The sequence below is a fragment of the Triticum urartu genome, chromosome 2A (assembly GCF_056163025.1).
Source record: "Triticum urartu cultivar PI428250 chromosome 2A, HENAU_Tu73, whole genome shotgun sequence".
Classification (NCBI taxonomy): Eukaryota; Viridiplantae; Streptophyta; class Magnoliopsida; order Poales; family Poaceae; genus Triticum; species Triticum urartu.
The window spans coordinates 40,942,251-40,968,726 of NC_141874.1; the positions used below are offsets into that span (position 1 = coordinate 40,942,251).

The window sequence follows — 26,476 nt, forward strand, 5'->3', positions numbered from 1 at the left end:
TTGTCCACCATATCAGCAACTTTGTTCATTTCCTGATATATCAAGTAATTGTTTTCTTTGTCCGGTAGGGTTTGGAGAAAATTCACCAGAAAAGCTCCGGGACTGGCGAAGGAGCTATAATTTAGACACCCGAAAGTAAGTACTATAGTAGCATGTTCCGCGCATCTACTAGTCATTCAAGCGCTAGTTTCATCAATACCATTTGACATTCTTGCTTATCAGTTTGATTGACCTCTATTTCTTATAAAGTGGTTGTGGCAGGAATAAGGGAATGATTTATGTGGATACTACGTTTGCGAGTCCATCCGCCACACGACCTGTGAGCGGGGCTACACTGACGAACAATATGAAGTACATAAATAACAACATTCACAATTTTATTTTATTACCATCATTTGTGTTGAGTTTCATTCATTCATATATATATATATGTATTGACCCCCTTCTTTAAATTAGATGTTTCGGAAGCGGGATGAACTCCTAGCACCAGCTCGCATGCGAGCAATTCAAGAGGAATTGGCGGCATTCTTTCTTGACCACGTGATCCCTGAAGACGGAGAATACTATATGGATCCTGAGTCCGTATGATTATATTTGTAAGAGATAATTATTGTATATATGTAGCCGGTAGTGTCGGATAGATATACGAGAACTTGTTGTTCGACCAATCTCTCGGAGAAGGAGAGGTGGTCGATATCACTTCTCTCTGTATGCATATATGTTCATGACGATCTTCTGTTTCCTTCGTTTGCTTACTAGCTAGCTAGCGTGTCTAGTCCTCTGTATACGTATGTATAGTACGTAGCGTCGATCAAGCACAGACATAAGAGAGGACACTTCTCTCTGTTAATTATAGCTAGCTAACACAATATATGAAACACCTAAATTAACCCTCCAAAACCCCCACCCCCCTTCAAAAAAAAACAAAAACCCCAACCACAGAAATGCTGACGCGTGGATGCCTATTGGTCCCGGTTGGTGCCACCAACCGGGACCAAAGGATCTCCTGCCTGGGCTCCGCGCACAGGCCACGTGAAGGCCCATCTGTCCCGGTTCTGGATTGAACCGGGACTAAAGGGACAGGGTATTAGTACCGACCCTTTAGTCCCGGTTCCACAACCGGGACAACAGGCCCTTTTTCTACCAGTGAGGAACTTTTCATTACAAAAATTCACACAGATCGATATTACAAACCTTGTAAAAAAAAACTGAACCATCACACGTACATTTGCCTTACACACATATTTATCCCTCACAACTGTTATTCTGAATGATACGTAGAAGATAAAGCTAACCCGTGACATAAATAGCAACGTCGCTCACTCACTAACAGCAACAAGCCATGGCTAAGATACAGAGGAACTTTACCAATTTTATCGCTTAGCGGGAGGGTGGTAGACCGGACTCAGTGGTGTCCGTGGTATCCACCGCCACCACCGCCGCCGTAGGTGGGCGTGGGAGGGACGGGGTGGTAGTCCGGGTGGGGCTGCGGCTTCGGCTCGGGCTTGGGCACGGGCCCGTAGTCCGGGTGGGGCTGGGGCTTGGGCTCCGGCTTCGGTGGCACGGGCTTCTTGTGGTGAAAGTGCTCGATGATGTGCTTCTTGATTGGCCCGCACAGGGTCGCCGACGCGCACTCTGGCGATGCAAGCGCGTTCGTCTTGGCGCCGGCAACGACCCCGAAGGTGGTGCCCTCAGACACCGGCAAGATCTTTGATGGCTCCTGGCCGGAGCACGGTACGTTGGAGGCGGCGCTGTGGAGCTGTGCGACGCAGTCGGCGCTGTGGAGGTCGGCGGCCACGGGCACGCTGAAAGCGCCGGTGCCGTCAAGGGCACCCACCGCCTTGCTCTCGTACTCGCCGTTGACGTTCTTGCACTTGATCGCCACCTGAAGACCTGAGGTACGTTCATGGCAGAACAACAGTGAGCAGAGCAACATCATGCATTTACAAAGTGGAGTATTCTATATAATCTAGCTAGCAAGCGCTTACCCTTGAAGGCTTCCTCGGCCTTGATGTTCTTCCTGGTGCAGTCGGTGCACTTGGCCAGGCCGACGACGACCGACGCCGCCTCAGCATTGGCAACGGCGATCGCCAGCAGGAGGGCGAGGACGAGTGATGCTCTCGGAGCTGCCATGCCTGAACCTCTGAGTCGCACTACCACTTGCTTGGCTGTGTGAAGTGGCTGATGGATGAATGGATGGAACAGGCGACGCATGGCTTATATAGGCCTCGGCATTGATCGGCACAGCTCGATGGATGATCTGGCTGCATGCTCCAAGGGTGGTGTCCGGCGAAGTGATGCGCGACAACGAGAGGCCGGCTAACTCACCGAAATTTTAGATGGTGGGTTAAATGCGGCGCCCGCTGCATGATCGGATCGGCCGGTGCGAGTGCCTCCACGTCGCTGTTGGTGATTGACTTGGTTTGGTGGCGGAGTACGTAAGTAGGCACCGGCGGCCGCAGCCGCGGCCGCGTCTCTCGATCGGCATGCACATGCATTTGCGTGTAGTAGTAGCAGCAGCAGCAGTACCCTGTTTGCTGGTGGTAATCTGGTGTTGGTTCGCCATCAGAATTGCTGTAAAGGGCCACGTCCATTTTGGGGAGTAGTGAGCTTGTGGTACAGTACCAGTGGGAAAAGCAGTGCTTTGTTTTTCACAAATAGAATGTTGTGAAAATATGAGCTGTTTCCAATTATGTTTAATCCAAGAAAAAACAGCTAGAAGATGATCAACATAGTGGACATGATATTCAAACAAGAGGAGTTTAAAAAAACAAGAGAAGTTGGTAAGCAGAACAGATATTCTATTCGACGGGTATGGTGAACATGGCATGTCCAGATCTAAACTAGTAGTAAGGAACCAGAAGCAATCCTTAACCCAAGGGGAAAACAACGTATGATGTGGCGGATGAAGAAGTGTTCGCAGTCGCCCCACCGTGGGCGGTTGACATGGCGTGGAGGGAGGGGGGGTCATTGTTGAGGAAGTCTGTGTATGCCGCCATGTCGGAGGGGATGCTAGCAGTCGTGGGAGAGCTCTCCCCAAAAATCCAAATGTCCTCTCTCTCATAATGATCACAATTGACGGGGTTTTGGAGGTCTGATATCCCACATCGCGATGCATGATGGAAAGTGGATTGAGAAAGATGTAGGCGGCTCAAAGCACTGGAACTGAAGGATGGTCTCATGTACATCTCTCCATGGCCCCATCTATGGAGCAACCTCTAATAGACTCCGGCAACCGAAACCGGTCCACTATGGAGGAGTCGAAGAGGAAGGGTCTACAAATGTTCGTTTTCAATTATGAGTTGGTTCCAATTATGTTTAATCCAGGAAAAAACAGCTAGAAGATGATCAACATAGTGGACATGATATTCGAACAAGAGAAGTTGGTAAGCAGAACAGACATAGTATTCGAGGGGTATGGTGAACACAGCATGTCCGGATCGAAGCTAGTAGTAACGAACCAGAAGTGATCCTTAACGCAAGGGGAAAATAAAGTATGATGTGGCGGATGAAGAAGTGTTCACGGTCGCCACACCGTCGGCGGTTGACATGGCATGGAAGGAGGGAGAGTCGTCATCGGGGTAGTCATCGTTGAGGAAGTCTGTGTATGCCGCCATGTCGGAGGAGATGCTAGCAGTCGTGGGAGAGCTCTCTCCAAAAATCTCACTGTCCTCTCTCATAATGATCACAATAGACGGGGTTTCGGAGGCCTGATGTCCCACGTCCCGGTGTATGATGGAAAGTGGATTGGGAAAGATGTAGGCGGCGCAAAGCACTGAAACTGAAGGATGGTCTCATGTACATCTGTCCATGGCCCCATCTATGAACAGGGGAGCAACCTCAAATAGACTTAGGCAACCAAAACCGGTCCACTATAGAGGAGTCGAAGAGGAAGAGCCTACAAATGTTCGATTTCATCTTCTGCTAATGAAAAAAAAAAGGTTTTGACTCCTGTCATGCACGGAAAAAAAGAGTGCCACAGACATGACAGAGGTCATAGTCCAGCTCGTTCACGTAACACGTGTCATGCCAGGTGATGTTATGCAAGTGCATAGAGTTTAGATGTGCCTGTTTTTGAAGTAGAGTATCGATCCCACGAAAGCTGGAGAAATGTTTTTTTCCGTCATAGAGGTTTATCATAATGTGCTTGCATGTTATTTTAGGCCCCAAGAAAAAGCGGTGAGAAGGGTGAAATATTGCAAGTGTGTGAAAACAAATATTAAAGTCCGTAGGAATAATGACTAAGAGTCAGAGACAAATGAAAATGATGGAAAATGCAACAGATCTTCATGGAGTCTGGATTCATCACTAGTATTTATTATACTTAATTGTTTAGAAACACAACCTTTGGTTCAAATGTGATCTCTGTTATATATGTATTGTACACAAAATGACAATAAACAGATATGTGCATACTGCCACAGTTATGTATCACGCACGCCACCAACGTCCCTCCAATACTAGAATTCCCCCATATCTGCAATAACTCAATAACTAGTGAATTACTCACACATATAGGCACAAGACATCACCAAGGTGGTCATGGCAATGAAAGATGAATTATTAGTTTAACACCGTATAACACTAGGATTTGGTATTACAATGAGCTGAATGATGGATTCAATGTCAAGTATGTGGATGATGTTGCTGCAGATGATGAATGATGCCGTGGCCTCGGTGGTCGAAGCTTCGGCGAGGTGGTGCCCTTCTGTTGATTCCCACTTCACATCCCATCCGAAGATGAGGTTTCCTGCTTGTGTCTCGTGGTCTATGGTCTCTCCATTGGTCACATCTGTTATCTAGTTGCACGGGGTGGAAGTTGTCCATCAAGTAGACATGGTAAAGTGTAGAAATTTTTGTGATTATAATGAAAAAATAAGCAAAATGCGACATAAAATTCACTCATCAACATCCCCAAGCTTAGACCTTTTCTCATCCCTGAGCAAAACTGCGGCTCGGAGAATAGGATCATCACACTCATGAAGCGCGAGTTGTCATAATCAAATGAGGGCATTGTTGTGAAGCGTTACTCATAAAAGATATAGAACCATCATGAGTATTAGCATACTTATAATAAAAAAATGGCTAGAGAGGCTCCCATGCCTTTACCGATTGAGTGCTTAGCGAAAGAAAAACAATCTAATAGACTAAGATATTCAAGCTTGATCGAACGGGAGATGAGGGGCTCTCAAATTTTTTAGAACCCCACATAGCCTTTTAGAATTTAATATGTAAACAAATCTCTTTCATTTTCTCGTGTAATATTAAGCAAGCTTATTTTCCCATGAAACAACGTTTTTTAGAACCCCACATAGCCTTTTAGAATTTAATATGTAAACAAATCTCTTTCATTTTCTCGTGTAATATTAAGCAAGCTTATCGCGTCATCAAAGCTAAGCATGCTCAAGGTTTACGAGAGAAAACGAAAGCGGTCTACCCAAGTGCTAATTTCAAAATGGAGTATGAAACCATCCATGTTTCATGGTTTAAGAGTACCACCTCTACTTTTTACTCATTATATGCTAAAACAATTTGGCAAAAATAATAATTTTCATCCTTTTATTTATCTTTTTGAAAAGCTAGTGAAACCAAAAATACTCTAACATAACAACCTACACTTAACAATCAAAATAGTGGTGCGGATGACCCTATAGTCATTCAAAAGTAAGAAGTACACTAGAACTCAACCTAACTCATATCTCTAATAAACATACTGAATGTTGTAATATCACCATTCATCATTAAGACACGCTGAGCATAGGATAGGTAATTCCTCCCCTGCCTCGTGGGGAGCTTTTTTGGAACTTATTATGCAAAACTTAAAATAAACTAACTCACTTTTGAGGAAAGTAAACATACAAAAACAGTAAATATGCAAGGGCTTATGAATCTCCCCAAGCTGAAAAAAGTAAGATAGTGGTATCCAATAATCCCTCTTAGTCCCTGGTACCGCGGGGTTTCTTCTCGGTTGTGGTGGATGTGTTGTGGGAAAAGTCCTGATGGAGCAACTCATTAGTCTTCTCTAGGTCGGCATTGTGATGTGGTTTCATGCGCATAGTTTACTCTTGGTTGGCGATGAGTGTGACACGGGCTTTGAGACTGGACTTAATTAGTGTCCTCAGCAATCTTTTTCTCCAACTGACTGATGCGTTAAGGCAAAAGATCATGGTGGATGTGTGACTCATTAGCATGTACCTCGAGTCAAAGAATAGGCTCATCAATGTTGATAGGATGCGGCTTCGGTGCATAATTGGGGTTGACGGCGTACTTCTTCTCCCATGCCCTAGATAGCTTGACAAATATTTGATCCCCAATATTGATCTTTTTGTGGTAGGTGTGACGAATTTTACTCACAGGTACCCTTCAACGATCTATGGATGGTGTGTCCATTCACGATGGTTGGGGTACCCTCATTTGCAGGTGCAGGATTGCTGGAGCTTGTATGTTTAAGAGATTCAACTTGCTCCTTACCAATGAGTAACTCCTATGGCTCATGTTGCTCCATCTCTACCTCCTCGGGGAATCTTTATTCATATGAGCTACCTCCAACTTGATCCCACACTCGCCAGTCATATTCAAGCCCTCATGCCAATGCATCGGGAGAAGTGTCTTCTAGCTCGAAATCCTCCTCATGGAAGGGGCTTGATACCTGTGGCTAGCTTCCACCGGCAGCAAGGTGATCATCCTCCTCCTGTGAGGTCGTCTGGCATTCGTCCCATGAGCATAGCAATGGCCTAAGAGATACTTGTCTTTGCTTAAAAACTTAATATGCAACTGGAATAGATTGGTTTATCAATGGGCAAAGGAGAGGCCTCCACAAAGGTATATAAAGAGGTAAAACCGTCAGATATTCACGAGATTAGGTTTCGGAAGAATATTAGGAAATAAACCAAATATTTTCAGGAAAGAATAAGGAATTTCCGCGTGATCAAAAGCGAAGACGTGGCATGGTACAAGTTGTTGCGCTCATACCAGCAGACCGCCGTGCATGTGCCCTTCGGGCAATCACCACCCTGGCCCACCCAGTACAAGGCACCATACTACTTCACCGCCAATCAGTACAGTCATCCCGACACTCAACAATCACCACAACACTTCGTTGCATCCTTCACCTCCGGCCACCCTCCACCGTACACCATCGACCTCAGCAGCTACTACGTGTTCACCGAGTCACCAACACTCATCCGGTCGCGTCTTCCGCCAAGGAGCCCTTTTCTGGCGGTGCCTTGTCATTATTTGGCGGAATGCCTCCCCCAAGCTCGATGGCAGCAGTCGGGCAATGAGGTGATGATGGACATGATCCGTAATGGTGGTGGCCACGAAGACCGACAAGTCTATGACGACTACTAGCCACACATCCAGAGCAAGAGATGTCGACGGACACCCAGTAGTCGTTGGTGTCTGATTCGGGCACAAAGAAAAAGAGGGGTTTGGCATACTCGAACTAGGAGGATGAATTACTATGATTGGCGTGATTAGGCACAAGTTTTGAACCGTTTCAAAGCATGGAGCAAAAGGCTCGACGCTTTGGCACAGTGTGCATGATTGGTTTCATGAGAAAAAACAGTACGAGCCCTACAGCAAGGAAATGATACAGAATGGCAATCCGGAGTCACTAAGCCTTCGATGGTACACCATTCAAGAGGCCGTCAACATGTATCATGGTGCGTATGAACAAATGGAAAATTGTGATCAAGTGGCGCGTCACTCCTCGAGCTCGTAAGTTTTGCTTAGTGATGCTCTATGTGTTGGTCATTTGATTGATTTTCTTTATGTTGCAACTTTCTAATCATGTCATTGTATTGCTTTGCTAGCCCGGACGCGTGGCCATGTTGTTTCAGAAGACCGAGGGCAAACCATTCACAATGATGCATTGTTGGTACAACTTGAATGCGCAAAGCAAGTGGAGCAGCATTACCAATTCTGTCAAGACCACAATGCCAAAGTAAGTGATGAATATGGTGATCCAAGCGGTGTAGTTGGAGGAGGGTTTGCACCGGCCACCCGTGTGGCCAGGTCGAAGGAAAGGAAATGGGAGATCAAGAAGGAGAGTGAGAAAGGATGACAACCAAGATGACAGAGAAGCGCAATGAGATCAAGGAGGAAATTGTTCATGGAAATCCAAAAGAAGAAGATTGAGCTTAGTGTTAGGAAGCTTGCGATCAAGCAAACGTGCGAGGAGCAAAAGATCTTGCACGTGGAGCCCCATGACCAAGTTTGTTCCTGACTTACGTGATAGCATGTACGCACGCTTTGCGCAAAAGGAGGCGGGGGGAGAGGCCGAAACTTGAAGCCGGTTCATTTGCTTTTGGGTTCGATAGATGTATATAACTTATTGAATGTCTGGTGATTTTGCTATTGGCTGCATTTGTTTGCCACTATTTAAATTTGTTATTGATCTTGAAAATTTAACGAAGTGAAAAGGCCAGGCAAGTATTTGGGAGCAAATTTGAAGGACACAATTGGATGACGTCCATCCGGCCGGTGATCGCTGTTGGAGATATCGTAAGTCAGGCATATGTGGAAAATGAGTGTAGTTGGCTGATTCAGTTATAGGAAATTCTCATTACAAAAATTCACACCGGTATTACAAACATCCGTACATTTACCTGACACACATGCTTATCCCTCACAACTGTTATTACTAAACAGTATAACTCAGCCACCTACACCCCTCTACAGCGATTTGAACCCCTGAGCCGTCGGATCTCCTTCACTAACGTCCTGGATTAGCTCAGCCATCCAACTGTAATCTGTGGAAATTATTTCCTTCTCCCAGGCGCAGCCCACTTGGCCCATAATGATTGGGCAGCTGCTCCGCAGAACGTGTTGGACTTGCTGTCATTAATCGGTCCGTTCCAGTCGATGGTCCACAGAGGCCCACTCAAAAGTGCACAAACTCGGCGTGTTCCCTGCCTATCCATTCCTAAAAAGCAGATCCTATTTGACGCCCGCAGGCGTCAAGAGGACGAGCCTTCGCTGAAGCAAGTCCCCACTTGGGCCAGACCACGTACGGATCTGGTTCGCTACTGTTTCCTTGTTTCTTGCGGGTTTTTTTCTTCGTTTTTCTTCTATATGGGTTTTTTGCTTCCAGTTTTTTTCACTCTTTTGGCCAGTTTTCAATTGTTTTGTCCCGGTTTTTTCTTTTGCTTTTTCTTTCTGTTTTTCTTCCCCTTTTTTCACTCATATTTTTTTGCTTTTTTACTTTCTCCGGTTTTTCTTATGGTTCTTTCTCCCCTTTTTTTCTGTTTATTTTTTGTTTTCCTTCTTTTACTGTGTGTTATACAAAAAGTTCATTGTAATTTAAGAAAATGTTCACTGTATATTAACAAAATGTTCAGAGTATCTTAAAAAAATGTTCATTGTGTACTGGAAAATTGTTCCGCGTACGTCATAAAAATGTTCAACATGTATTTAAAAATGTTCAGCGTATATCAAAACAATGTTCAATGTGTATTTATAAATTGTTCAGCGTATATTAAAAAATTGTTCAGGGCATATAAAGTTGTTTATGTTATTCATTTTTTTTCATTTCTTAGAATTTTGTTCCCTTTTAAAGGTTTCCTTTGAATTTAAAATTTGTTCACATTTTAAAATATTTTTCGCATTTTTTAATAAATTTTGCTCACAGTTTTTCCATGAATGTTTTTCTTTTGAAAAAAGACGGATCTGCTACTGTAGATAGGTACTTAAAAGTTTAGCGCTGCGATTTACCATTCTAACATACAAATTCGAGTGGTTACCAGGGGTGTTCTGCAACCAGAGGTCGGGAGTTCGACTTCGCGTGGCACGTTTTGTTTTTGCTGAATTCTAGGTCCGACGCTGCCAATGTGCCGGCCCGTTTGCGCGCGCTTTCAGCGAAAGCTCTACCGTTCGACGCACGCGGGCGTTCAATAGGAGGTCTCTTCCTAAAAACGCCTCTTCCGTCTCCCCCGAAAAATTCCATCCCTAATTAGCGAGCCCAGTCGCGGCGGTGCCCGCTGCCGTCATCCTGCCTCCCAGTTGCGAACTGCTACTGCAGATGTGCATTGACGTCCGTGTCCTCTACCCTCCATGCACAGGACTACAGGTGCGTCCCTGCGTCCCATCTTTTCAATCTCCTATATATGGTATGTTGCGTTCTTCCATGGTAGCCATGGTGGCGACACGCGCCTCCGGCGTCCTTCCCTGGATGTCCCTTAGATGCTAGGTTAGCATAGTACGGCCTCCGACGTTCCGCGCCTGAAGCTGGGCCTCGACCGTGAGGAGATGGGGGACACAAACTGGTCGTAATCTGAGTCAAAGTCGGCCATTGAGGACACCGACGAGGTAGAATCGCATGAGCTACTCCTTGGCTGAGCCATCTCCATTGCATGCATGTTACGTGAGGTGGTGGAATGCTCTGCTCTGATTTCTGCTGCTCCAAGGCTGGATTTTAAGGCTGGATGAGCTGCTTATATAGAGGTTAGTAGATCCGAGCAGTTTCTAACACAAAGTATCCTTGCATGTTTTAACCCATTTTACCAAGAAACTGAAAAAAAAAGAGTTCAGCGTTATGCCTATTTGGTTTAAAGAAAATGTTCAAGATATGCATCCGATAACATAAGAACGATGCATATAATCGGAAAAAATAGTTCCGTTTGTCATGCATGCTACATCTTTTTATCCGACTTTTTAGGTCCAGGAATCGAGAGATCTGCCATGTAATTTTAAGTGCTTTTCAGATTAAGAATTTGCTTTGAGCTGTCATCTGACATTGACATAATCATTCCAGCATATTATAACGCAGATTCCTCATGTTAAACCATCTATCTGGTGCTATTTGTACGTGCAGCGGCATAAAAATTCTCAATTGATAAATAAAATAAAGTTACATCAATAGTACAAAATCGACTTTGCCCCATCACTTTTTGTGCAATGGGGTCCTCCCAGCATGTTGATTTTCATGATCTTATACCTAAAGCCCTGAACATATGTAACCCACGCACCATCTACATCGAGGCATTGTAATTGACAGTACTCAAAGACTTGACATATATCCTACTCCCTCCTTTCCGGTTTATAAGACTCAATTCAAAAATCTTACCAACCAAGATAGATGATGAGTGGTGGAATATTTTTTGTAGTTTGCAAAAGTACCCAATTAATGCTCTTGTTTTCCTCAAAAAACTATGTTTACGAAATGCATTAATTGCAATGCATGCATGCATAAAGTGCATACATTGGTCAGTTTTCTCTTAATACTTGCATGCAATGATTTAATGCACCTTGAAGTGTGAACATGTGATGGAGAACAATCAAATTGAGCCTTATAAAATGGAAAAACTAAAATTTTGAGATAAGCCCTATAAACCGAAAAGAAGAGAGTACTACTTTTGTGAATAAAATTCTCATCTTTTATTAGTGGCATAATATGAGAAAGATATGTAAACTTAACTTTCATATTTCATGTTTTCAGATGTTTATGATATTATGATCATTATATCTTATACAGATATAAAGGACGAGCACAGCAACGCGTGCCATTATGATCTAGTTTTGAATGATAGAAGACCAAGCTAACCCGTGCACATATATAAATAGCAGCGTCACTTCATTGCTGTGACGGATGGTGGTAGATCGGAGTCACTAGTGGTGTCCGTGGTATCCACTGCCGCCGCCGTAGGTGGGGGTGGGAGGGGCGGGGTGGTAGTCCGGATGGGGCTGCGGCTTGGGCTCGGGCTTGGGCACGGGGCCGTAGTCCGGGTGGGGCTGGGGCTTGGGCTCCGGCTTCGGTGGCACAGGCTTCTTGTGGTGGAAGTGCTCGATGATGTGCTTTTTGATTGGCCCGCACAAGGTCACGGACGTGCACTCCGGCGATGCTGCAGACGGCGTGGCAATGCTCTCGCCGGCGATGATGCTGAAGGTGGTGCCCTTGGAAACAGGCACAATCTTGGATGGCTCCTGGCCGGAGCACCGCGCGTTGGAGGCGGCGCTGTGGAGCTGCGCGACGCAGTCAGCGCCGTGGAGGTCGGCGGCGAGGGGCACGGTGAAGGCGCCGGTGCTGTCGAGGGCACCCACCGCCTTGCTCTCGTAGTCGCCGTGGACGTTCTTGCACTTGATCGCCACCTGGAGACCTGAGGTGCGTTCATGGCGGCAGGAAAACCATGAGCTGATCTCCATCTATAGGTGCGTGGCTGTGTGCATTGACATATATGGTACGAATTGAGCTGCATATAGCTAGCGCTTACCCTTGAAGGCCTCCTCGGCCTTGATGTTCTTCCTGGTGCAGTCGGCGCACTTGGCCAGACCGACTACGACCGATGCCGCCTCGGCGTTGGCGACGGCGATCGCCAGCAGGACGGCGAGGACGAGCGCTCTCGGAGCTGCCATGCCTGAACCTCTACCACTCGCTTGCCTGTGTGAAGTGGCTGGTGGATGGATGGATGGATGAATGGAACAGGCGACGCATGGCTTATATAGGCCTCCGCATTGATCGATCCAGCTCGGCCGATGATCTGGCTGCATGCATGCTCGAAGCTCGACGGGTGGTGGTGGGCGGCGAAGTGATGCGTGACAAGGAGAGGCCGGCTAACTCACCGAAATTTCAGATGGCGAGTTAAATACGGCGCCCGCTGCATGATCGGATCGGTCGGTGCGTGTGCCTCCACGTCGCTGTTGGTGATCGACTTGGTTTGGTGGTGGAGTACGTAGGTAGGCACCGGCCGCGTCTCTCGATCGGCATGCACATGCATTTGCGTGCGTGCATACATGCAGCGTAAGTTCGTAGTAGTAGTACCCTGTTTGCTGGTGTTGGATCGACATCACAGAATTGTTATAAAGTGCATGTCCATTTGGGGAGTAGTGAGCTTGCGGTGAACTGCAAAAACGGCTTACATTAAGTTACATACTTAAGCTTTGTGGTGCTCCCCTTTAGTCCCAGCTCATGTCACCAACCGGGACCAATGAGGTGCCTATATATACCCCTCGCTCGCGAGCAGAGCACCCCAGTGCTCTGTTTTTCTCTGGCCGAGGGGGAGAGGGCTTTGTGGTGCTCTAGCTCACCTCCTATGCATATGAGGTGTTCGATGGAATGCCCGAGCCACACTTCTTAAGCTTTCTCCTCTCGAAGCTCGACCTCCAACCTCCATTTTCCTTGAGATTTGTCTAGATTTAGCGGTCTGTCACGCCCTGTCCCCGTCTTCACCGCCGTCGATCACCCGCGCCGATCTCATCACCGACACCACCGTGGTGAGCCTCTTGTTCTTATCTTCTTTCTAAAAGGAAAAATATTCTTACTTGTATGTTTAGATAGATAATTGTATCATTTTCTTACATTTATTATTGCATCTTATATAGTGCGATGGTTTTGGTATCCGCCCCCGTCAGCCCTCGTCTTGTCTATGATTCAGATGTGGTATGTATATTATCTTTATAACTATTGGTTCATTTATTGTTTATGAAAATTATGCCGACCAACGTGACATAGATTTTATTTATCTAGGATGTATGTGAATCGGAAATGCCAACCGACCCTATTGTCAAGAGGTTAAATTTAGTTGAAGAAGAAAACAATTTGTTGAAGGAAAAAATAAAAAAAAAATTGAGGAGGAGAAGATGATATTGGAGTTGCATGTTGCGGATGTCGTCGATGATCACAAGATCAAGATGGATGCAATGCGCTTGAAGATTAGAAAGATTAGAAAATATGCCATTCATACCGAGGCTTGGTATCATTATGCCGTTGGATCAATTGTTACCTTGGTTGCGATTATGATCGCATTTGTTTTCGTATTGAAATGTTTTACATAGTTTCAATGTATGGTTTAATTAATTAGATGCTCTGGAGAGCTATATGTTGTTAGATGAGAACTATGTATGCACTTTGGTTTTAATGTGATGATGAACTTCTATTAATTTGGACATTTAATTATATATAATGCACGCAGATGAACCGGCAATGAATGTACGGTGACAGACACACCCGCGAGTACATTAAGGGCGTGCATGAGTTTCTCGATGCGGCTGAGGCAAACAAGCAGAATGGTTTTATGTGTTGTCCATGCACTGAATGTGGGAATACGAGGTCTTACTCTAACCGGAAAATCCTTCACTCCCACCCGCTTTACAAGGGTTTCATGCCGCACTATAATGTTTGGACGAGGCACGGAGAAATAGGGGTTATGATGGAAGACGGCGAAGAAGAAGACTATGATGACAACTATGTGCCCCCTGAATACGGTGATGCTGCAACGGAGGGAGCTAGTGAAGATCAAGAGGAACCAGACGATGTGCCCAATGATGCTGCAACGGGTGAAGCTGCTGAAGATCAAGAGGAACCAGACGATGTGCCCGATGATGATGATCTCTGCCGGGTCATTGTGGATGCAAGGACGTAATGCATTAGTCAAAAGGAGAAGCTGAAATTCGATCGCATGTTAGAGGATCACAAAAAAGGGTTATACCCCAATTGCGAAGATGGCAACACAAAGCTCGCTACCGTACTGGAATTGCAGCAGCGGAAGGCAGAGAATGTTGTGGCTGACAAAGGATTTGAGAAGCTACTGAAAATATTGAAGAAGAAGCTTCCAAAGGATAACGAATTGCCCGACAGTACATACGTAGCAAAGAAGGTCGTACGCCCTCTAGGATTGGAGGTGGAGAAGATACATGCATGCCCTAATGACTGCATCCTCTACCGCGGTGCATACAAGGATCTGAACGCATGCCCGGTATGTGGTGCATTGCGGTATAAGATCAGACGAGATGACCTTGGTGATGTTGACGGCGAGCCCCCCAGGAAGAGGGTTCCTGCGAAGGTGATGTGGTATGCTCCTATAATACCACGGTTGAAACGTCTGTTCAAAAACGAAGAGCATGCCAAGTTGATGCGATGGCACAGTGAGCACTGTAAGAAAGATGGGAAGTTAAGAACACCCGCTGACGGGTCGCAGTGGAGAAAAATCGAGAGAAAGTACTGGGATGAGTTTGCAAAGGACCCAAGAAATGTATGGTTTGCTTTAAGCGCGGATGGCATTAATCCTTTCGGGGAGCAGAGCAGCAATCACAGCACCTGGCCCGTGACTCTATGTATGTATAACCTTCCTCCTTCGATGTGCATGAAGCGGAAGTTCATTATGATACCAGTTCTCATCCAAGGCCCTAAGAAACCCGGCAACGAAATTGATGTGTACCTAAGGCCATTAGTTGAAGAACTTTTACAGCTGTGGAATGAAAACGGTGTACGTACGAGGGATGAGCACAGACAGGAGGAATTTAACCGTAAGGCGTTGCTGTTCGTGACCATCAACGATTGGCCCGCTCTCAGTAACCTTTCAGGACAGACAAACAAAGGATACCACGCATGCACGCACTGTTTAGATGACACTGAAAGTATATACCTGGACAAATGCAGGAAGAATGTGTACCTGGGCCATCGTCGATTTCTTCCGACCAACCATCAATGTCGAAAGAAAGGCAAGCATTTCAAAGGCGAGGCAGATCACCGGAAGAAGCCCGCCATGCGCACCGGTGATCACGTGCTTGCTATGGTCAATGGTTTACACTATGTAATCTTTGGAAAGGGTCCCGGTGGACTAGCTGTTCCGAATGACGCTGAGGGACACGCACCCATGTGGAAGAAGAAATCTATATTTTGGGACCTACCCTACTGGAAAGACCTAGAGGTCCGCTCCTCAATCGACGTGATGCACGTGACGAAGAACCTTTGCGTGAACCTGCTAGGCTTCTTGGGCGTGTATGGGAAGACAAAAGATACACCTGAGGCACAAGAGGACCTACAACGTTTGCACGAAAAAGACGGCATGCTTCCGAAGCAGTATAAAGGTCCTGCCAGCTACGCTCTTACGAAAGAAGAGAAAGAAATCTTATTTGAATGCCTGCTCAGTATGAAGGTCACGAATGGCTTCTCGTCGAATATAAAGAGAATAATAAATATGCCAGAGAAAAAGTTTCAGAACCTAAAGTCTCATGACTGCCACGTGATTATGACGCAACTGCTTCCGGTTGCATTGAGGGGGCTTCTACCGGAAAACGTCCGATTAGCCATTGTGAAGCTATGTGCATTCCTCAATGTAATCTCTCAGAAGGTGATCGATCCAGAAATCGTACCAAGGCTAAGGAGTGATGTGGCGCAATGTCTTGTCAGTTTCGAGCTGGTGTTCCCACCATCCTTCTTCAATATCATGACGCACGTCCTAGTTTATCTAGTCGACGAGATTGTCATCCTGGGGCCCGTATTTCTACACAATATGTTTCCCTTTGAGAGGTTCATGGGAGTCCTAAAGAAATATGTTCGTAATCGCGCTAGGCCAGAAGGAAGCATCTCCATGGGCCATCAAACAGAGGATGTTATCGGGTTTTGTGTTGACTTCATTCCTGGCCTTAACAAGATAGGTCTCCCTAAATCGCGGTATGAGGGGAGACTGACTGGAAAAGGCACTCTTGGAAGAGACTCAATAATATGCAGGGACGGATATTCTTGGTCTCAAGCACACTACACAGTTCTACAAAACTCTACCTTGGTGACCCCGTATGTCGATGAACACAAGAACAGTCTGCGCTCCAAACACCCAGAGCAGTGCGATGACTGGATTACATGTGAACACATCAGGACTTTCAGCAGTTGGTTGGAAACACGTCTCAGAGGTGACAACACTGTTTGTGATGAGTTGTACTTGTTGTCCAGGGGACCATCTTTGACTGTATTGACTTACAAAGGATACGATATAAATGGGAATACATTTTACACGATCACCCAAGATCAAAAGAGCACCAACCAAAACAGTGGTGTCCGCTTTGATGCAGCAACCGAGAGCGGAAAGGATACATATTATGGTTACATAGTGGACATATGGGAACTTGACTACGGACCTAATTTTAAGGTCCTTTGTTTAAGTGCAAATGGGTCAATCTGTTAGGCGGCGGGGTACAGGTAGACCCACAGTACGGAATGACAACAGTGGATCTGAAAAATCTTGGATACACTGACGAACCGTTCGTCCTAGCCAATGATGTGGCACAGGTTATCTATATGAAGGACATGTCTACCAAACCGAGAAAAAGAAAAGATAAGGAAGCGAATACATCATACGATGAGCCAAAGCGCCACATAGTTCTTTCAGGAAAAAGGGACATCCTGGGAGCGGACGGCAAGACAGACATGTCTGAAGATTATGAAAAGTTTCATGAAATTCCTCCCTTCAATGTCAAGGCTGACCCAAGCATCCTGATAAACAATGAAGATTATCCATGGTTACGGCGCAATAAGCAAATGACACAAGCGAAGAAAAAGTGAAGACTTTCTCCCGCAACTTTGTAACACACGAACATGCTACCATTGTCCGTTTTGTACATGCACATGCTATGTGGGTGAAATTATGGTACCATCCCAACTTTCAACTTTTTCAGAGTTCATTTGAAATGCTTTCATGTCTTATGGTTCGGCCCTCGTAATACCATGACCATTAGTCCCTGGCCCATGCCAACTTTCAACTTTCTAAAACTAATGGCACTAACAGAAAGTTTATAATTTTGCTAACCTAAAAGCAAACAGAATTAAAAATTAAAGCAAAAAACAAAAGAAAATAAATAATGCAAAAAACAAATCAAAAAAACAGGAAAAAACTATTTTTATAGTAAAGTTAATCACAAAATAAAATAAATAAAGCAACAAAGAAAACTAAAAAACTGAAAAAGTGTTTTCAAATTTGAAAACTAATGGCACTAACAGAAAGTTTATAATTTTTTCTAAAACTAATGGCACTAACAGAAAGTTTATAATTTTGCTAACCTAAAAGCAAACAGAATTAAAAATTAAAGCAAAAAACAAAAGAAAATAAATAATGCAAAAAAAAAAATCAAAAAACAGGAAAAAACTATTTTTATAGTAAAGTTAATCACAAAATAAAATAAATAAAGCAACAAAGAAAACAAAAAAACTAAAAAAGTGTTTTCAAATTTGAAAACTAATGGCACTAACAGAAAGTTTATAATTTTTCTAAAACTAATGGCACTAACAGAAAGTTTATAATTTTGCTAACCTAAAAGCAAACAGAATTAAAAATTAAAGCAAAAAACAAAAGAAAATAAATAATGCAAAAAACAAATCAAAAAAACAGGAAAAAACTATTTTTATAGTAAAGTTAATCACAAAATAAAATAAATAAAGCAACAAAGAAAACAAAAAAATTATTTTCAAATTTGAAAACTAATGGCATTAACAAAAAGTTTATAATTTTTCTAAAACTAAAAGAATAAAGAATTAAAAAATAAAGCAAAAAACAAAAGAAAATAAATAAAGCAACAAAAAAATGCCACCTACTGGGCCACCACGGCCTGAATACGACTAGAAACCCTACCATGGGCCAGGATTCAGGCCCGCAGCAGGCCCAGTAGGCCCACAGGCATTGCAGTGACAGATTAGGCCCGAAAGCCTGCAGTTGAGAGGAGCTCGGGAGGGTGGGTGCAGCAGCGCTTATAAACCACTCCCGAGCCCTCTCAACTAGCGAGGTGGGACTAAACTTTTGGGCGCGGGGCAGCACAAGGCCATTGGTCTCGGTTGGTGGCACCAACTGGGACTAAAGGGGGCATTGGTCACGGTTCGTGGCACCAACCGTGACCAATGCCCCCCTTTAGTCCCGGTTGGTGCACCAACCGGTACCAAAGGCCGCCGCTTCCCGCCCTTTGGGCTGCTGAAAAGAGGCCTTTGGTCCCGGTTGCTGGCACCAACCGGGACTAAAGGGGGAATTAGTCCCGGTTTATGCCACCAACCGGGACTAAAGCTTGGACTATATAACAAACACTTATGAAAATTTTCAGTTTGCATCGCCAGTTCCCCCCTCCCCCGCCGACGACGCCGTCAGGCTGCTCCACCTCGCCGTCTATGCCGTCGCCGCCAACGTCGTCGCCTCCACGAGCCCGCGTCTTCCTCATCGCCGGCATCCCCGAGCCCGCCGTCCTCGTCGTCCCCGTCGCTGCGTGCCTCCCCAAGCCCACCCCTCCTCGTCCCTGTCGCCGGCCGCGCGCCGTCCCCGTCACCGCGTGCCGCCCCGAGCCCGCCGTCCTCGTCGCCGGACTCCTGCCATCACCGCCCCCCTCGAAGTGAGCCCCCCCCCCTTTCCCATGGTCCCGATCGAGTGCGGCCCTTGCTCTCTGGCGCCCCTGCTCCATGGTCGCCGCCGGCCCCGACGCATTGAAGAGCAGAAGGAGAGGAGAGGAGAAGGAGTGGAACAGCAGCAGCACCCAACTTCATGACAGTCTGAAATTTCTGAATTTTTTTTACAGATATGAACAGTGCATATAGAGGGTGTTTGATCAAATGCTAGATGGCTTTGGGCATTTTTAGGATTTATGATATTTTTTGTGGTGAGGTACTGATGCAAGACAAAGGTGATGGCAAAATTTCAGAATTTTTTGATTGGTTTAGAATAGGTTTTCAGCAAGGAATTTGAATCTGGTTCAAATTTCATTTGAATGAAATTTAAAAAATTTAAACTATGGATCAGAAGGTTTTTGGTGAAATGGAGTGTGGGTACTGTCATGAAGTTGGAGTAATTTTTGTGGTTGTAAAAGAGTTAGGAAAATTTAGAATGTATATATGCTTGTGTATATTGCCTCTTTGTGTATATTATGTATATATGTCAGTATATGTATTGTGTATATTGCTTCTTTTCAGATTTTTTTTCATATATATGTTTGTATTTTGTATTTTTATTTTTTATAAAAATGTATATATGTTTTTATGTTCTCTGTGTATATATGTTCATATATGCAAAAGTTAGGTTTAAATATTTAGAAAAGGATTATCTATATATGTTCTCTGATTTAGTACATTTTAGGTTACTTTCATTTTTAGAAAAGTTTTATATATTTAGGAGAGGAAAAAGGAAAATAAGAAGAGGAAAAAGGAGAAGAAGAGGAGAGGAAGAAAAGGAAGAGGAGAAGAAGAAAAAATAGAATTTTTTTTCTATTTTTTCTTCTTCTCCTCTATTCCTTTCTTCTTCTCCTCTTTTTTTTCTTCTTTTTTTTCTTCGATCTTCTCCTCTATTCCTTTCTTCTTCTCCTCTTTTTATTTCTTCTTCGTTTTCTTCAACACGAGGGGGGGGGTCGATATAACCCCCTCCCGATAGGAAAGTTTTATATAGAAAGTTACAATTTTAGAAAAGTTTTATATATGCAAAAGTTACAATTTTAGAAAAAGAAGGATAGGAAAGAAGAAAATAAGAAGAGGAAAGAAAGAAGAAGAGGAGAGGAAAAGAAGAGGAGAAATAAATAAGAAGAAAAAAGAAGAAAAAGAAGAGGAGAAGAAGAAAGGAATAGTGGAGAGGAAGAGAAAATAGAATATTCTATTTTCTCTTCTTCTCCGCTATTCCTTTCTTCTTCTCCTCTTTTTTTTCTTCTTTTTTTCTTCGATCTTCTCCTGTAGCTATTCCTTTCTTCTTCTCCTCTTTTTTCTTCTTCTTCTTCTTCTTCTTCTTCTTCTTCTTCTTCTTCTTCTTCTTCTTAATTTTTATCGGGAACGAGGGTGTCGAGGATCGCCGAGGGGTCGAGGGTCGGGAACTAGGGTAGAGGGTCGAGGGTCGTTAAGGGGTCAAGGGTCGAGGGTTTCAGGGTCGAGGGTTCTATAGGGTCTAGGGATCGAGGGTCGAGGGTTCCAGGGTCGTCTAGGGGTTGAGGGTTCCAGGGTCGTCGAGAGAGGTTTCCTAGTGTCAAAGTATTGAAGAAATCCATGGCTTCATCATTAGCCGGAAGTAACCAGGGCATGACGAAGTCCTCCAAAGTTATTTTGGAATGGTGTCCCGGATAGGATAATTTGCCTTTTTGTATGAATTTCAGCAAAGGCCTTCCAAATAACGATATTTGGAAGGTGTTGCTGAACTTTGTACCAAAAAGCGAATTATCTTATCTGGGACTCCGTTCCAAAATAACTTTAGAGAGCTTCGTACCATCATGCACATGTTACTTTCGCCTAATGATGAAGACATGGTTTTGTTGAATCCTTTGACACTAGGAAACCTTCTGACCCCTCGACGATCCTCTCGAACATGAGAGGAAGAACAGGATAAAAAAAGAAGAGAAAGAAGAAAAAAAAGAGGAGAAGAAAGAATAGAGGAGTTCTTCTCCTCTATTCTTTCTTCTCCTCTTTTTTTCTTCTTCTTCCTCTTTTTTTATCAGGAACGAGGGTCGTCGAGGGACATATAGATGTAGTGTCGTCGTTGTCGATATATACCCCCTCCCGATAGCTTCAACACGTGGGGGGGGGTCGAGGCCACTAATTAATATATATATATATATATATATATATATATATATATATATGATTCCTTACTATGATTAGGTAGCTAGTTCTACGTTTGGCACTAATATATCCATCTGTCATGTTTGAATAATAATTGCCATGTTGTAAATGTTTGTAGAAACTATGGACACCGCCCTAGATGAAGCAAAAGAAGCATTGTTGAGGGACATAATCGTAGAAGGAAGTGATGCCGTCTCGTTGTTTCTCAATGACACCGATGGTCTGGAAGGAGATGGTGAACAAGCTGGCTACGATGACCTAATGCTGGTGCAAGAAGAAGAACATGAGGACGGCTCCGGTGACCCAATGCCGGTGCAAGAAGGAGACCGTGATGACGGCTCCGGTGACCGAACCGAGTCCGGCCAAGTATATATATTAGTTAAGCCTGTGCTGACTAGCTGATTGATGCATTCATTGTTTTGGTATGACACATATTAATTAAGTCTTTGTTCTTTTTTCTAGCCCTCCGGATCGAGCACAACTTCGGTAAAGAGACGAGGCCCGAAGAAAAAGTTGAGCTCGGATGAAAATTTTGAGATCATAGCAATCGCGCCCGACGGCCAACCGATTGAACCCCTCCAGACAAAGAGCGCATTTGTTGCTCAGTGCAGGATTCTGGTTAGGGACAAGATCCCGATAAGCATCCAGCAATGGTTTAAGCTGGCTACAGAAGACCCTGAGGTGTCTTATGTCAATGATATGCAGAAAAATGATCTTTGGACTGAGCTGAAGTCAAATTTCACCCTACCGCCAGAGGATAATCCAGAGAACCCAGTTAAAGAGCAATTAATCAAGTCTTTTGCTCTTAAGAGGATGGCAGAACTATTTAGGAGGTGGAAGAAAGAGCTGAATAAGTTTGTCGAAAATAATGAGACATCAGAATTCAAGGGCAGATATGAGAAGATCAGAGATCACTGGCCCGCATTTGTGGCCCACAAAACATCAGAAAAGAGTAAGAAGATGTCGGCGACAAACAAGCAAAATGCTGCGAAGAAGATGCTTCACCATCGCACGGGGTCAGGTGGCTACCTCGTAGCCCGGCCTAAGTGGGCCAAGACTGAGAATGATCTAGTTGATAAAGGGATCGAACCAGAGACAATTAACTGGCCAGACCGTTGCCGGACTTGGTTCTTCGGGGCTGGCGCAACCTTGGACCCTGTAACAGGGAAGTGCATTTGGACGAACGATCAAATGGACATACCAGTCACGAAGCTTAAGCAGTATATCGAAGCAGCGCAGCAAGGGAAGTTCTTTCTAGACAGAGAGAACGACGAGCTCACAATGGACCTCGGGAATCCTGAGCACCCTGGACGGACATGAGGCACGCCAGGCTCCATTCCGTGGAAGGTTGGGTTTCCGGACGCAGGCGGTTACAAATCCCATGAGAGGAGGAAAAAAGTGCAGCAGACCCAAATGCAGGCGCTACAAGCAAGGGTAGACGCGATAGAGGAACGAGAAGCAAATCGCAGCAAACGTACTGCCGAAGCCTCCCCCGAAGCTACCCTGCCATCTCAGCGCAGAAGCAGCGTGGCTTCCACCAAGCTGCTTCAGCCGGAGCATGCCTTGATGGCTCCTGCCAGCTATCCCGTGGATGCTATCACGGAGTCTCAAAATTGCCACCTTATGACGCAATGGATGAATTTGAAGGTCAAGGCGGTTGTTGGCTCTGTTTATCCTACTGAACCCGGCGCAACTTTTCACTGCCGGCCGATTCCAGAAGGATATGCTAGGGTGATGGTGGATGAAATAACGGAGGGATTTGAGGACCTCCAGCTTGACCATCCTACCGGTGAAGGGGAGACTCGGCTGGGGTCTGCTCTGAAGACTCCATGTCTATGGAGGAAGGTGTGTTGGAAATATGCCCTAGAGGCAATAATAAAAGCATTATTATTATATTTCTTTGTTCATGATAATTGTCTTTATTCATGCTATAACTGTATTATCCGGAAATCGTAATACACGTGTGAATACATAGACCATAATATGTCCCTAGTAAGCCTCTAGTCGACTAGCTCGTTGATCAACAGATAGTCATGATTTCCTGGCTATGGACATTGGATGTCATTGATAACGGGATCACATCATTAGGAGAATGATGTGATGGACAAGACCCAATCCTAAGCATAGCACAAAGATCGTGTAGTTCGTTTGCTAGAGCTTTTCCAATGTCAAGTATCTTTTCCTTTGACCATGAGATCGTGTAACTCCCGGATACCGTAGGAGTGCTTTGGGTGTATCAAACGTCACAACGTAACTGGGTGACTATAAAGGTGCATTACAGGTATCTCCGAAAGTGTCTGTTGGGTTGACACGGATCGAGACTGGGATTTGTCACTCCATATAACGGAGAGGTATCACTGGGCCCACTCGGTAATGCATCATCATTATGAGCTCAAGGTGACCAAGTGGTTGATCACGGGATCATGCATTACGGTACGAGTAAAGTGACTTGCCGGTAACGAGATTGAACAAGGTATTGGGATACCAACGATCGAGTCTCGGGCAAGTAACATACCGATTGACAAAGGGAATTGTATACGGGGTTGATTAATCCTCGACATCGTGGTTCATCCGATGAGATCATCGTGGAGCATGTGGGAGCCAACATGGGTATCCAGATCCCGCTGTTGGTTATTGACTGGAGAGTCGTCTCGGTCATGTCTGCTTGTCTCCCGAACCCGTAGGGTCTACACACTTAAGGTTCGGTGACGCTAGGGTTGTGAAGATATGTATATATGCAGTAACCCGAATATTGTTCGGAGTCCCGGATGAGATCCCGGATGTCACGAGGAGTTCCGGAATGGTGCGGAGGTAAAGAATTATATATAGGAAGTGCTGTTTCGGCCATCGGGACAAGTTTCGGGGTTATCGGTATTGTACCGGGACCACCGGAGGGGTCCCGGGGGCCCACCGGGTGGGGCCACCTGTCCCGGGGGGCCACATGGGCTGTAGGGGGTGCGCCTTGGCCTACATGGGCCAAGGGAACCAGCCCTACTTGGCCCATGCGCCTAGGGTTTCCATGGGGAGGAGTCCAAGTGGTGGAAGGCACCCCTGAGTGCCTTGGGGGGGAGGGAAACCTCCCCTGGCCGCCGCACCAAGGAGATTAGATCTCCTGGGCTGGCGCACCACCCCCCCTTGGTCCTCCTATATATAGTTGAGGAGAGGGAGGACTTCATACCTCAGCCTTTGGTGCTTCCTCTCTCCCCGTTACGTCTCTCTCTCGTAGTATAGGCGAAGCCCTGCTACTGTGACGCCCTGCATCCACCACCACGTCGTCGTGCTGCTGGATCTTCATCAACCTCTCTTCCCCCCCTTGCTGGATCAAGAAAGGAGGAGACGTCATCCGTTCCGTACGTGTGTTGAACGCGGAGGCATCGTCCGTTCGGTGCTTGATCATCGGTGATTTGAATCACGTCGTGTTCGACTACATCATCCCCGTTCTTTGAACGCTTCCGCTCGCCATCTACAAGGTACGTAGATGCATCTAATCACTCGTTGCTAGATGAACTCCTAGATGGATCTTGGTGAAACCGTAGGAAATTTTTTGTTTTCTGCAACGTTCCCCAACAGTGGTATCAGAGCTAGGTCTATGCGTAGTTCTCTTGCACGAGTAGAACACAAAGTAGTTGTGGGCGTTGATTTTGTTCAATATGCTTGCCGTTACTAGTCTTATCTTGATTTGGCGGCATCGTTGGATGAAGCGGCCCGGACCGACCTTACACGTACTCTTACGTGAGACAGGTTCCACCGACTGACATGCACTAGTTGCATAAGGTGGCTAGCGGGTGTCTGTCTCTCCTACTTTAGTCGGATCGGATTCGATGAAAAGGGTCCTTATGAAGGGTAAATAGCAATTGGCATATCACGTTGTGGTCTTTGCATAGGTAAGAAACGTTCTTGCTAGAAACCCATAGCAGCCACGTAAAACATGCAAACAACAATTAGAGAACGTCTAACTTGTTTTTGCAGGGTATGCTATGTGATGTGATATGGCCAAAGTTGTGATGAATGATGAATGATCTATATGTGATGTATGAGATGTTCATGCTATTGTAATAGGAATCACAACTTACATGTCGATGAGTATGACGGTGACAGGATGATCATGGAGCCCCAAGATGGAGATCAAAGGAGCTATGTGATATTGGCCATATCATGTCACTATTATTATTTGATTGCATGTGATGTTTATCATGTTTTGCATCTTGTTTGCTTAGAACGACGGTAGTAAATAAGATGATCCCTCATAATAATTTCAAGAAAGTGTTCCCCCTAACTGTGCACCGTTGCTACAGTTCGTCGTTTCGAAGCACCATGTGATGATCGGGTGTGATAGATCCTTACGTTCACATACAACGGGTGTAAGACAGATTTACACACGCAATACACTTAGGTTGACTTGACGAGCCTAGCATGTGCATAGACATGGCCTCGGAACACAGAAGACCGAAAGGTCGAGCATGAGTCGTATAGAAGATACGATCAACATGAAGATGTTCACCGACGTTGACTAGTCCGTGTCACGTGATGATCGGACACGGCCTAGCCAACTCGGATCATGTTATACTTAGATGACTAGAAGAGGGATGTCTATCTAAGTGGGAGTTCATTAATAATTTGATTAGATGAACTTAATTATCAAGAACTTAGTCTAAAATCTTTACAATATGTCTTGTAGATCAAATGGCCAACATTGTATTCAATTTCAACGCGTTCCTAGAGAAAACCAAGCTGAAAGACGATGGCAGCAACTATACGGACTGGGTCCGGAACCTGAGGATCATCCTCATAGCTGCCAAGAAAGATTATGTCCTACAAGCACCGCTAGGTGATCCACCCGTCCCACAGAACCAAGACGCTATGAACGCTTGGCAGACACGTACTGATGACTACTCCCTCGTTCAGTGCGGCATGCTTTACAGCCTAGAGCCGGGGCTCCAAAAGCGTTTTGAGAGACATGGAGCATATGAGATGTTCGAAGAGCTGAAAATGGTTTTCCAAGCTCATGCCCGGGTCGAGAGATATGAAGTCTCCGACAAATTCTTCAGCTGTAAGATGGAGGAAAATAGTTCTGTCAGTGAGCACATACTCACTATGTCTGGGTTACATAACCGCTTGACTCAGCTGGGAGTTAATCTCCCGGATGATGCGGTCATTGACAGAATCCTCCAGTCACTTCCACCAAGCTACAAGAGCTTT

General features: G+C 45.2%; 2 protein-coding genes across 2 annotated transcripts; both read right to left on the bottom strand.

The window, feature by feature from the left end:
- Positions 1 to 1,137: 1,137 nt before the first annotated feature.
- LOC147983417 (proline-rich protein 4-like) lies at positions 1,138 to 2,229 on the bottom strand. The gene is made up of 2 exons (XM_087542936.1): positions 1,989 to 2,229; positions 1,138 to 1,893 (listed from the first exon to the last, which is right to left on the bottom strand). The coding sequence occupies exons 1-2, from the start codon at positions 2,212 to 2,214 to the stop codon at positions 1,406 to 1,408; spliced, it is 714 nt and encodes a 237-aa protein (XP_087399062.1). The 5' UTR covers positions 2,215 to 2,229; the 3' UTR covers positions 1,138 to 1,405.
- Positions 2,230 to 11,400: 9,171 nt separating this feature from the next.
- Positions 11,401 to 12,415, bottom strand: LOC125535330 (uncharacterized). The gene is made up of 2 exons (XM_048698384.2): positions 12,210 to 12,415; positions 11,401 to 12,095 (listed from the first exon to the last, which is right to left on the bottom strand). Exons 1-2 carry the CDS (start codon positions 12,349 to 12,351, stop codon positions 11,608 to 11,610), a joined length of 630 nt encoding a protein of 209 aa, XP_048554341.2. The 5' UTR covers positions 12,352 to 12,415; the 3' UTR covers positions 11,401 to 11,607.
- Positions 12,416 to 26,476: the final 14,061 nt, after the last annotated feature.